A 14,044-nucleotide genomic window follows, 5' to 3' on the forward strand; every position below is an offset into this window, starting at 1 on the left:
TATCCATGCCTTGACCAGCAACTGTGCCTGTCCCTCAAAGTTGTGTCTTAGGCCTTCTTCTGTCTTCTTTTTATTCTCTCTCACTTGGGTGATGTTATCTGTTCCCATAGGTTCAATTATCATGTCTATGCAGATTCATTCTGGAATCTACAAAACCAGCATGGATCTCTCCTAAGCGCCATTCCCACGTCACCAAATGCCTATTGAACTTTTCGAATTGGATGTCCTGTAGGCAACTCAAACACAAAATATCCAAAATGAAACTCATTATCTTTCCCCTATCCTGCTCACATTTCTCCAACCACAACATACTCTTCCTTCTGAACTTTGCTATTACAATAAAGGATGTCACCCCTCCTAGACACTGAGGTTTGCAATTTTAGTATCATCCTTGATTTCTCACTCATGCTCACCCTGTATATCAATTAGTCAAACCTTATAATTTCTTTCCCCATACAGTCTATTGTATGTGTCTCCTGTCCCCACTCACATGGGCACCACCTGAGTCGAGAACAACATTTTCAACTGCCTTGACAATCCTCTCTCCAATTCATCCTCCATATAGCTGCCAAAATGGAGGAGTAAAAGTAGTGACATACTTGAGCTCTTCCCTAAACCCCTCCAAATACCTGTAAAAAATGGCATTAAACAAATTCTAGAGCAGCAGAACCCTCAAAAAGACAGAGTGAAACAAATCTCCAGCCCAAGACAACCTGGATGGTTAGAAAGGTCTATCATGCCGGGCTGGGAGAAAATAGGGGGGAAGGGATAAGAGAGCAGGGGGATGACAGCAGATTGGGGGAAGGGACAATCAGAAGCAAACACTTCTGAGGAGGGACAGGGTCAAAAGAGAGAATAGAATAAATGGGGGGCAGGATAGGATGAAGGGAAATAATTTTCCCACAGCATGACTACTATGGAAGTGTTTTGCATGACTACACAAGTATAACCTGTATCGAGTTGCTTACCTTCTCAATGAGGGTGGGTGGGGAGAGAAGAAGGGAGAAAATTTGGAACCCAAAGTTTTAAAACAAATGTTAAAAAACTGTTTTCACATGCAACTGGGAAATAGGATATACAAGCAATGGGGTATAGAAATCTATCCTGCCCTACAGGAAAATAGAAGAGGAAGGGGATAAGAGAAGGAGGGGAGCTAGAAGGGAGGGCAGATTAGGGGAAAGGATATTCAGAATGCAAGCTGTCTTGGGGCTGGGGGGAGGGATGAGATGGGGAGAAAATTTGGAACTCAAAATCTTGTGGATGTGAATGCTGAAAACTAAAAATAAAGAAATTAATGAATCTTAAAATAAAATAAAATAAAAAATACAAAAAAATACCAAAATGATTTTCCTAAAGCATAGATGTCTGACCATGTCGTCAACTACTCAGTGAAATCCCACTGATTCTGGGATAAAATATAATTCGATCTTTATCTCATCCTTTTTAAAGTTCTGTTTTTGTTTGTTTTCTAATTTGCAAAATCATTAGTACCATGGTGTGTGTGTGTGTACATATACATTATGTGTGTGTACATATATATATATATGTACACACATTATATATATACACATTTTATATATATATATATATATATATATATGTAAAAAATTTATAAGTAATCATATATATACAAATGAAAAGTAAGGGTAGACTCAAAAATTTTATACTAATAGGATGCAAGATGAAAAGGGTTTAGAGACCAATGTTCTAAACTAGACTATTTTCCTAACTGGAGATTTCAAGACAATCTTTGTAAAACATTTTTCATATGTCTCTGTCCAAATAAACCTATGAAACGGCTCCATCTTTGCCACAAGGCCTCAACGGAAAACAGTATCAAAAGGGGACAAGGAACTTCCCTGAACCAGGACCGTAACTCTTGGCTAAATGATCCTCATGACATCATACCAGAGCAGTTAGGATTCAACCTCTAGGTGCTCAGGGGGTGGAGTTGGTTCATCTCTTTTCTTTGGATACTCTTATAATCATTATCCATCACTTTTCTAAGCGCTCAATTACATATGCATAACACTGAAGATATAACAATTACCTCATTCCCTGCTCTACAGGATTATTAAACCTAACATAAACTATACTTATGGTAGAAGTGTTGACTAAAACACAGATTAAAAATACAAAACCAAGAGTGGACACTAAGGCATATACTTGGTAGGTAACAAAGCACATTTTAAGAAAATAAACAGAGGGATATATAATGATCAAACAGCCCAACAGAGACATAGGAACATCCATCAACAATTCAGAAAGGTTTAGGGGGCAGTGATGATGCAAGAGAGACACTTGGCAAGCTGCACATCAGAACTGATTTAAATAAAGATCACAGAGGAAACTTCAAGGCTCACCTTCTTCTTGGAGATATTTAACTTGCTCCCAATAACCTCTGCCATCTTCAATCTGCTTGTTTGCTTAGACAGCATTGCTGTGAAGCAATCCAGAGCCTGTCAAAGACAAAGGCAAATCTTTAACTCTTCACTGAATGTGAAAATAATAATTAGTCCTTCCCTATCACTGTTCAAGGATGTGATTATAACAGAGGCAATCTTACCTGAGAGGAGTAACTGATTCCTTTCATTATTTCATAAAATCAAAATGCACTGAGCAGCCAACATGAGGCATGATGCAAGGGAAACAAATGTGATAGAAGACATCTGTTCTCTATCCTCAAAAAGATACCATTTAGTTAACAAGATAAGATATAAAACAACAATCCCAAAGATGTCACCAAACAGTACATGTCTAATTTCCAAACAAGTGGTACAGACAATAAAGGGCATAGGTTCAACTAAGAAAGAGTGTTCTGGACAAGGGTGATAAAGGAAAACTTAACAAAAGAAGCAGAAAAATGAAACAGGATTTGAATGGTGAGTAAGTCTGGATCAGGAAGGAAGAGAGCACAGAAAACGTGTTCTAGAGAGCTGACCTTGCACAAGGAAAGGCACAAAGGATAAAATATAAATGGCATGTTAATGAAATGCTGAATAGAATGGTCTGAGTGAAGCAGAAATGTCACATGAAAGGAGTAATAGAACATAAGGTGAGAAAACAGTTTGAGACTAGCCACAGAAGGCCTTGAATGTCAGAGTAAGGAACTGGAACATTATCATGATGACAAAGGGGAAGCACACTTCCCTCCCTCTCCAACAACACTGACCTCTTTTTTTTTTTTTTTTTTAAAGAAAAAGTAAGGGCAGCTAGGTGGTATAGTGGATAGAGTACTAGCCCTAGAGTCAGGAGGACCTGAGTTCAAAACTGACCTCAGACATATAACCCTCACTAATTGGGTGACTCTGGGCAAGTCACTTAACCCCAACTGCCTCACAAAAAACAAAAGAAAAAGTACCATATTGTAAGAACTGGAAATTGAGGGGATACCCATCAACTGGGGAATGGCTGAACAAGTTGTGGTATATGAATGTAATGGAATACTACTGTGCTATAAGAAATGATGAGCAGGCAGACTTCAGAAAAACCTGGAAAGACTTATATAGACTGATGCTGAGTGAAGTGAGCAGAACCGGGAGAACACTGTACACAGTAACAGCCACACTGTGCAGTAACTAACTTTGATAGACAAAGCTCTTCTCAGCAATGCAAGGATCTAAGACATCTCCAAAAGTCTCATGATGGAAAATGCAATCCACATCCAGAGAAAGTCTGTATACAGATAGAAGCGTACTATTTGCTTTTTTTTTCTTTTCTATTGTTTTGTTTCTTCTTTCTTGTAGTTCCTCCTATTGGTTCTAATTCTTCTTTACAACATGACTAATGTGAAAATGTTCAACAGGAATATATATGTAGAGCCTATATAAGACTGCAAGCTGTCTTAGGGGTGGGGGTAGGGAGGGAGGGGGAGAAAATTTAAAACTCAAAAGTTTATGGAAGTGAATGTTGAAAAACTAAAAATAAATTAATTAATAAAAAAATTTTTTAGAGTACCATACAAAAACTATTGTCTTTTAAATCCTAACCTAGTAAGAGTATATAGATTACACTAGAAGAGAATATCAATTAGTAGGATGCTGCAGTTTATTTCATTAGTCAAATCATGAAGTGGTTGGAGCCTAGATGCACTTGATGATTGTGGCAATGATAAAGTCAGGCATTAGGAATTAATGCAAGAGCCATTACTACTTGAGGAAAGAAGCAATAATGGATGACCACAAAATTTCAAGTTTAAGTACATTTATTGCCTACTATGTGCCAGGCACTGTGGTAAGTGACTTAAGATATAAAAAGAGGCAAAAGACTGTCTCTGCCCTCAAGGAGCTTACAATCTAATAAGGGAGACAACATACAAACAAATAATACAAAGCAGCTATATACAGGATAAATAGGAAATAATTAACAGAGGGAAGGCATGGAATCAAGAGAGACTGGGGAAGACTTTCAGTAGGAGACAGGACTTTAAATGGAAAGCCAGGAAGGTCAGCAGTTGCAGTGGAGGAAGGAGAGCATTCCAGGCCTAGGGGACAACCAGAGACAATACCAGAGGCTTGAAATGGAGTGTCTTGCTCATCGTGGTACAGTCAGGAGGCCAGTGTCACTGAATGAAAGAGTATATACCAGGGAGTAAGGTATACAAAGACTGGAAAGGGAGGAGGGGGGTTAGATTATAAAGGACTTTGAATACCAAACAGAGCATTTTAGGCAACAGGAAGCCACTGGAGGAATCACTGACTAGGAAGGGTGACATGATTAGACCTACACTGAGTAAAAGAATTATGTGATTATTAACAAATATGAAAGAAAAGCTCATTTGGGGAAGTGAAAAAAATGATAGCTGCTTTAGCTATATGTTGTATCTTGGGTGGAGGAAACAACAGGGCAAACTCTTAAGTTCTAATAATGGCAGAAACATTTAGCAGTCTCTTACACTATCTATATTTATTTCATAATTGAAAGAATTGCAAACGGGGTGACAGAGTTTAAGAAAGCAATAAGGCGAAACCAAGAATTTTTGCAAGATAAGGAAGATCTATACACACTTGGGAGCAACTGAAATGGAACTGGTTGCCAAGTTTTTAAAAAAAGAGTAGGTAACTGAACTTAATTATTAGGTGGTAGGACAGAGGGGTTTATCGGGTCACAGAAATGAGAAAATTAGGAGGTGGGGTGATAGAATAGAAGTAAAAAGTGTGACTATATTGATCTAGGGAATTCCTTCTACCAATGGAGATCAACACTTTCTCTGCAAGTTATAGTATTGGAGAAATGCTTGAAACACTAAGACTTTCTGACACTGAGACTAGGTGATAGGCCCAAGGTCACAGAGCCAGTATATATCAGAGTCTGGACCTGAACCCAGGTTTTTGCTGGTTCTGAGATCAAAACTCTATATACTACAGCATGCTGGCTCTCATGAATATACATTATACTGAAAAAGACTTCAAAGCAAAAAGGGATATGAGAAGCAATGAAGGGTGCAGACTGAGACACATTTTCTGGACGTGTCCAAAGCAGGAATTTGTTTTGTTTGACGACACATATTCATTAGATGGGGTTTGGTTTTTTCTTGCCACACACAGCCAGCACCCCCTCCAGTGAGGGGATGAGGTGGTAGAAAAGTGGGTAGAGAAAATAAATTTTTCTGTTAATTTAAAAGATTGTTTATTTTTTTTAAAAGAGACAACTCTTTTCACTTGGACAATAAAAAGGGGTTCTACAAACAAATCAGAAGAGAGAAAGGACAAAGAAGGAGTTCCTTCTAGGGGCAGTTCAATTTTTTTTTTTTTGTAATCCAGATTTAATGATATGTCTGAAGAAATATCCAAGGGAATAAGCTGGGAGAAAAATAAGAACTGCAATCATATCATCTTGATGGATTAACATCAATTATTTTTTAATACAGTAAAGTCAAGATCCCACCTCTGATACACATTGGATATATGACCCATGGCAATTAACTGCTCAGTGCCTAAGGCAACTCTTTAAGACTACAAATTAAGTAAAAACTGTTGATTGGCAATGGTAGAATGAATTTCCTCACCTGGCAGTTCCCTACAAAGATGAAATGACAGGTCTGAACCAAAAAAGATAAATAAAACTATCTGCCAACAGTGAAGACAAGTACCTTTAGGCTTAAAGGGAAATGGGAAAGCTTAAAATAGGCAAGGAGGGAATAAATTACAAAATTAACAAGACGAAAAGCTCAAGCAGCAGAGAGATTTCCCAACTACAGGTGTATCCCAACTGACTCTAAGAAAACTCATCTTTCTATGGATTATGACAAGAAAAAGCCTAAATACTACAAAATTCTTAAATCTCTCTCAACTCAGCTCAAGAAACTAGTGTAACATAGTGAAAAGGTAAGCAATGTTCACAAATTTCCATAAACACTACAGTTGATAGATCCAGAAGCAAACAAAGTAGCATTTGGGTTTATGGTATTCAAAAGTAGTCCAATATAATTCAATAATATCATATTTCAAGTACGGTTTATAGTTTTCAATAAACCCAAGAACAAAAATTATTGGGGTAAGGACTCAGTATGTGACAAAAACTGGGGTAGCTAGATGGCGCAATGGATAGAGCTCTGGCCTTGGAGTCAGGAGGACCTGAGTTCAAATCCAGCTTCCAACACTTTACACTTACTAGCTGAGTGACCCTGGGCAAGTCAGTTAACCCCAACTGCCTCATCAAAAAGAAAAAAAACAGAAATAAAAAAACAAAAACAAAAACTACTGGAAAACTGGGAAGCAATAAGGATAAGATCAACATTTCACACCATATTCAATAATAAGCTCCAAAAACATAAGTAATATAGACATAAAAGGTCATATTACAAATAAATTAGGAGCATAAGATATCTTTCACAATTATAGATATGGAAGTTCTTGACCAAATAAGGGATAGAGAAGACAAGAAGAGATAAAAATCGATATGATTACGTAACAAAAATGATGCAACTGGAAAAATATCTTTGCAACAAATTTTTCTGATAAGGGTCTGACTTGCAAGGGGCAGCTAGGTGGCACAGTAGACAGCGCACTTGGCCTGAGTTCAAATCTGACCTGAGACACTTACTGGCTGTATGACCTGGGCAAGTCACTTAACTCTGTTTGCCTCAGTCTCATCTGTAAAATGAGCTGGAGAAGGAAATAATAAACCACTTCAGTATCTATGCCAAGAAAATTCCGAATAGAGCCATGAAGAGTTAGATATGACTGAACAACAAATTGCAAGATATATACGGAATATACAAGAACCATTCCCAAGAGAGAAACTGTGACAAGATATGAACAAGCCATTCTCATCTATCAACAACCACACAGAAAAATGCTCCATATCACTACTGAATGAATCAGTATGTGACTTCATTTCCTACCACTAGACTGGCAAAGATAACAAAAAAGAAAATGCCAATTAGTGGAAAGCATAAAAACAGACACATTAATGAACTGTTCAAGCTGTGAACTGGCCTAGGTATGCTGGAAAGCAATTTGGAACTGTACCCAAAAAGACTCTAGCCTCTATACACCCTGTGACCCATTGATACCACTACTAGGCATCGATCCCAAAAAGACAAAATAAAGAAAGAACCAATACTCCTAAACTTTTATTGTGGCTCTTTTTGTTGTAGAAAACAACAGGAAACAAAATGAGTACACACGAGTGACTAAACAAATTATGGTAAATGACTATAATGAATTATTATTGCAACATAAAAAATAATAAATCAATACCTGTAGTAGTGTCTTCTTCTCTAAACTTATCCTCAATCTACCTTGTATATATCTTGTATAAGCCTACATATTCACATTATATCTTCCTAATAGAATGTTAAGCTCCTAGAGGGGCAGTGACTATTTTGACTTTTTTCTTGGATTCTTGACACTTAGCAGACGCCTAGATGGTAAATGCTTAATAAATTCATGCTGACTGATGGATAGCAGCTACCTCACAGAGCTGCTGTGAGACACAAATGAGATAATCCATACAAAATGCTTTGTAAACCTTAAAAGTGATATATATAATGTCACCTGTCATAATTATCATAAATTATGTTTTTAACTTTTTAGCTTTCTTAACTTTATTTCATTTTAATGTCTCTTTATAGGCTTGTTTCAAAGTAGGATGGGTACATTTATTTTATTGTTTAATTTGACAGTTATTACACTTCTAATACGTTTTTAACAGAAGTGGTCCCTTTGTAAAATGCTACATTTCAACCCCCCAATCTCTCTAAAGTAATACTAGTTTGTGTAGAAATAAGTCCCTTGACTTATTTTAAGTCAAAGTAAAAAGAGAGGGAAAAAGTAAAGTAAAAGAGACAGCATGTGCACAAAAGAACAAGCTTGACAGCAGATGAGAAGAAGAGGCAAGGGGGGATAAAGCTTTAGACAGATGCATGAAAGAAAAGAGACAGATGGAAATTATGTAGCACAAAGGAAACAAGACTTCAGAGGATTACAGCTTACCTCCTGAAAAATATTGAGTGATGTAGATGAAGAAGAACTGTCAAAGCTGTAGGAAATCCTGTTACACCAATTCAGTAAATCCCTAGGAGGAGAAAGACAGAAAGTAAGCAAAGATGATGATGATAAAACAGAGGGGGTGGAGAGGCTTTCTGTTGCCTATTTATTCAACTCAGCCCACGTAAGCCATTAAAATGGAAACTTATCTAACATGCTCAATGTGTGATTTAAAAAAAAAAACCCAGCAAGCAGGAAGAACAGGAAGCTGTCTTGAAACCCTCTCAAGGCCTGTAAGTTTATAACTTAGCAGGAACCAGGAAGCTGATGGAAAGACCTTGGAAGAGAAAGAAGAAAAAGAAAGTTTAGGAGCCCAGCCAGGGAGCCCTGTTCAGCTTTGCCTTCAGTAGACAACAAAATGAGATATGGTGCTACCAGACCTTAAGATACATTTCCAGCATCTAAAAGCAGGATCATCTATTAGCTCATGATTATGCCAGATGATCAGGAACTGTTCCATCTATGTTCCCAAAACCCAATCCCCAGCTAAAGAGAGGGAGAAGGAGGGAATCATTAACAATCCTTTCCTCTCAAACGGATATGCAGTGTTATGTAATTTAAATGCTGGATCTATGAAATAATACTAATAAGTGCAAAATAGCTTCCCCATGCTGCCTAAAATCCTAGTCATTTGCTTCATCAGGTTAGCAAGGGATGAACGAATGTTATCCATTAAAAAAAAAAAACTTATGCATAAATTTAATAACCTTGTTCTCCTAATATTTAGTATTAAAGGGAAAGGAATTTGGGTTCTGTGTTTTTAGGAGGATGAAGCCACAGCAGATAATTTGAATAGACAGTACTTGACACATACAGGCTCAGCTATGTTTTTAACAGAATTTGGAGGGTCAGGAACTGGGCAACTGGTAGCTTCAGAGAGAGGCAGTCGCACAAATGGAAACAAAAGTGACAGAGATCATTTGCCTCCCAATTTTAACTTGGGGAAGCTTTGTTCCCTGGCCTCTCCATAGATACAAAACCAAGAAGTATCTTTTAAATAATTTAAAGTTTTTAAATAATTAAAGGAAATGCTGTAATTTTTTTCCACCCAAATTGAGGGACCTCCTAAAATCTACAGATTCCTTATTTGTCCCTGGACCCCAGGTTGAGAATTCCTAGCTCAGACAGTCTCTTCAGGTTCTGATGGCCTAACTTCTGTTGGGACAGGTCCAAGACTAATTATAGCCACAAAAAAGTACACAAAGAGAAATTTCATGTCCTGTTCCACTACTAAAAAATGAGGAAATAATAAACAGTAGTTATTTCCATGATCTTAACAACAGTTTAAAAAAGTCTTGGATGATAAAATCTTTATCACGCATTCCCTATAAGGAATTCTTTTGTTGTTTAGTTGTTTTTCGGTCACGTTTGACTTTTTGTGACCCCATCTGGGATATTCTTGGCAAAGATACTGAAGTAGTTTGTCATTTCCTTCTTCTGCTCATTTTATAGATGAGGAAACTGAGACAAACAGGGTTAAGTGACTTATCCAGGGTCACACAGCTAGTAAGTATATGAGGGTGGGTTTGAACTCAGCAAGATCAGTCTTCCTGTCTCCAGGCCCAGCATTATATCCACTTTGCCATCTAGCTGCTGCCCCTAATGAGGAATTATAGATCTGCAAAAGGGGTAGAGCTACCCATAACACAAAAAGAAAAAAATTGGATGAATTTCATAAACTGATCCCACTAAATGATAAGGTTCTGGCCAAGAAGGCATTAAAACAACAATATAGATATAGACAGCTAGATAGATGGTTAAGGAATTGGCTAATTTAAAACACATTCAATACCGTAGAGACAATTCTCTTCCTTCAAGGCTTGGCCTTTTGTCATCTCCTCTGGCTTCTGAGACATCCATAGATACTTCCTCGTTTCCATGGCAGCTGTTGCTCCTGGACTGATGTTTATCTCCAGTAAGTTTTAAATATATATCTAAAAGATGATCAGTTGCACCTGAGAGGCTGGGATATCTGCTCTGAAAAATCTGACAGAAAAAAAAAAAGGCAAAAAATTTTTTAAAAGAACTAATGACCTCACAAAGTGCTCACAAAGAACTCAAACAAACAAAAACATCATATTTATGAAAATTGGAGTACCAAGAGGCTAGTTTTCTCTATCTTGAATTTCTTTCATTCTTCCCATTATAGTAATACGTCTTCTATGATCAGGAATTCAATACCCCAGCAACTTCCCCTATCCAAAACTGAGCTATTCAACAACCTGACCTAAGAATTGAAAAGTAAACCAGAAAAACCCAAGAGCTTCCAAAATGTGTCATATACTACATATCATAAGACTCATACATTTACTCACATTAGAGTATGAGGTTCTTCAGATCCATACACAATTCTGACATATAATACCTTCATTTTTACACCCATAGCTAATAGGAATTAACAGATCAGAAAAAGCAACATGGCATATGGCAGACACACTGACAACAGTTAAAAGAGCTAGCAGCAACAATGGAAGAGACAGATAACTACAAAAAGACACAAGAAAGAATACGTAACAATTTGGAGCTATTAAACATACGGACGAGGTCCTGAAATCATTCATTGTATGACAGTATTTATAATACAATAATTTGGGATAACAACGCACCACCACCCCACCCCCAAAAAAGTTCTATCTTGGTCTGGATGTCCTTATTTAATATAAAGGAAATCGACAAGTTATCCCAAATTAGCTATATATATATATATATATATATATATAGTGAGACCACAGACTGGTCAGAGCAAAGAGCAACATCAATACCAAAACTAAATAATAAAAATAAGCTATGGCAAGCACATAAAAATATTTTAAAAGCTTGCTGAAAACTAGAAATAGGAAAAGAAACATATCTATACAGACTATCATCCCTTCCTAGGTTAAGTTTAATATAAAACTATCACCACAATGAGATAAAGAGGGTAGATAGAAACCACACCAGCCAGTAAACTCATGATCTCCTAGGCAATCTAATCAAGCAAGTAATCAGCAAGCATTTATTACAGACTTACCATGTGCCAGGTACTGTGTTAAGCATTGTGAATGTAAAGACAAAAGCAAAAACAGTCCCTGTCCTCAAGGAGCTTATGAGAGAGGAAGAGGGAGGAGAGGGAGGAGAGAGAGAGACAGAGAGACAGAGAGAGCCACAGAGACAGACAAAGACAGAGACAATGAAAGTATGTCATATACAAAATTATCTACAAAGTAAATGCAAAGTAACAGACGGGAAGGCACTAGCAAGTGGGAGGACCAGGAAAGGCTACAAAACAGAGCACTTAAACCGGACAAGGAAAGATCTCCTATAGAATATTGCACTTAACTCCACATGTTTTGTAGGAAGCCAGGGCACAGAAACAGCATTGCAGGAATGGGAGACAAGTACTACGAAGGCACAGAGATGGGAGATGGAGCACTGCATGTGAAGAACAGCAAGCAGGTTAGCATGGCTGGACGCTAGAAGTCTTTAGACAGGAAGAATGAGTAAAAGGACTGGAAAGAAAGAAGGATCAAGGTTCTGTATTTGATCCCAGAGGAAACAAGGACCCATTAGAGTTTATTAAATAATAGAGTATCATGATCTAACATATATATTTTAGGAAAACTACTTTGGCATCTACATAGAAGACAAACTGAAGATGGAAGCGACCTGAAGCAGGAAGACTAATTATAATTGAAGACCACTACAATGGTCCAGGCAAGAAATGGTGGCTGTGTGGAGAGAAGGGAACAGGTAAAATATATATTGTAGAGGTAGAAAAAATATTTAGCATCTACTGGCTACATGGGGTGTGTGTGAGTAGGGAGTTAAGAATGATATTAAGGTCACAAACCTGGGTGACAGGAGGTTGGTGGTGTCTACTAAATTAAGAGGGAAGTTCAGTAGAGAAGAGAGTTTCAGGCAAGGGGAGGAGGGGAGATAATGAGTTCTCATTTAGTCATGTTGAGTTTGAGATGCGTATAGGATATCTAATTCAAAATATGTAATAGTAATTCTTGATGCCAGAGTTCAAGAGACACTAGAGATATATAGACCTCAAAGTTAACTACATAAAGAAGAAAACTGAACCAAAGGGAGCTCATGCTATCATTCAATGGGAGAGGACTGAGAGAAAACAGAATAGGTCCAGGACAGCACACTTAAGGGATTGTGACAATAAATGTTGAAGCTCCATTAATAGAGAAAACAGGTTGCTATAGAAATATCTACAGATCTTTTCCATTTTTCACATGATTGGTATCCTTAAATATTCTCTGATCATCAGGCTTAAATTTCCAAATTTTCAGTACACCTGTATCCTTTCCATCACTTCTTATTGTTCTATGAAGGGATAAGTCTCACAATCTTCTACCACATTCCTCTCTCAACTGCTGCTGCCCTGGGCTGAAAGCAACCTCAGTATTAGTCAGCAGCATGATATAAAAAAGCTAATGTGAACTTGGGCCACCTGAAGAAAAGACAAAGCTTCCAGTAACAAGAGATGACAGTTCCTCTGTACTCTAAGGTCCCTTTCAAGTCTCTAAATCTATAATCTATTACTTTTTAAACTAATTTGTTTTGGGTTTTCTAAGTCTACCATCACGCCTTTTTTTAATTAAATTTTTTTTCAATGAAAATCTGTCTTCTCTCCCTCTCTCCCTGACTCATTCAGAAAAAAAAAAGAAAACAAAACTCTTGTTACAAAATATGTATAGTTGGGGGCAGGTAGGTGGCACAGTGGATAGAGCGCTGGCCCTGGAGTCAGGAGGACCTGAGTTCAAATCCGGCCTCAGACCAAACACTTGACACTTACTGTGTGACCCTGTGTAAGTCACTTAACCCCAACTGCCTAACCCCCCCAAAAAAATGTATAGTCAAGCAAACAAATTCCCACATTGGTCATGTCCAAAAAAATATGTCTCAATCTACACTCTCTGTGAGGTGCATGGTTCATCAAGAGTCCTCTGGAATCATGGCTAGTCATTGCATTGATCAGAATACTGAAGTCTTTCAAAGTTGCTGTTGTTAAATATTCTTCTAATTCAGTTCACTTCACTCTTCATTAGTTCATATGAGTCTTCCCAGGTTTCTATAAGACGGTATCCACTTTATCATTTCTTATAACAGAGAGTAATTCTAGCACATTTGTATACTATATGAATGCAATCAAACAAATGTGATTCACAGGGCAAGGCCCCCTGAGGAAAAGAAAGAAGGAGGCATGCACCAGGCAGATGAAACCACCACCAGCACCTTGACCTTCCCCCAGACCAGGACCCTGAACCCAAGTGCCTTGGACCAAAAGTGTGAAATGGTCTAAAAACAAAAACCGTATGATCTTATCAGTGGAAATGACACTAAAGAGTAAGGATTACTTCTCCTCCTTTGATGCTGCAATCTAAGCACTACTGAGCCTTTCATCTGACTTTGCAGCTGAAACGTCCTATGAAATGAAAACTCATGTTGTTTCCATTTCTAGAATTGAGCTCCTTGGGCTATTTCCATCCCTAGAGCTTAGCACATAGTAAGTGTTTAATAAATATTTTATTCCTTCTGTAAATAGATATATTTAAATT

At 37.5% G+C, this 14,044-nt stretch overlaps 1 protein-coding gene across 1 annotated transcript in view; it reads right to left on the minus strand.

The window, feature by feature from the left end:
- Positions 1 to 14,044, minus strand: part of MDN1 (midasin AAA ATPase 1) — a 172,875-nt gene that overhangs the window by 125,968 nt on the left and 32,863 nt on the right. The window contains exons 10-12 of the mRNA XM_027855090.1: positions 10,285 to 10,478; positions 8,439 to 8,520; positions 2,364 to 2,459 (exon numbers count right to left, since the gene is read on the minus strand). Coding sequence (XP_027710891.1) covers positions 2,364 to 2,459; positions 8,439 to 8,520; positions 10,285 to 10,478 — 372 coding nt within the window. The remainder of the gene's footprint in view (positions 1 to 2,363; positions 2,460 to 8,438; positions 8,521 to 10,284; positions 10,479 to 14,044) is intronic.

This window comes from Vombatus ursinus, unplaced genomic scaffold (genome assembly GCF_900497805.2).
Source record: "Vombatus ursinus unplaced genomic scaffold, bare-nosed wombat genome assembly UNPS02000582.1, whole genome shotgun sequence".
Classification (NCBI taxonomy): domain Eukaryota; kingdom Metazoa; phylum Chordata; class Mammalia; order Diprotodontia; family Vombatidae; genus Vombatus; species Vombatus ursinus.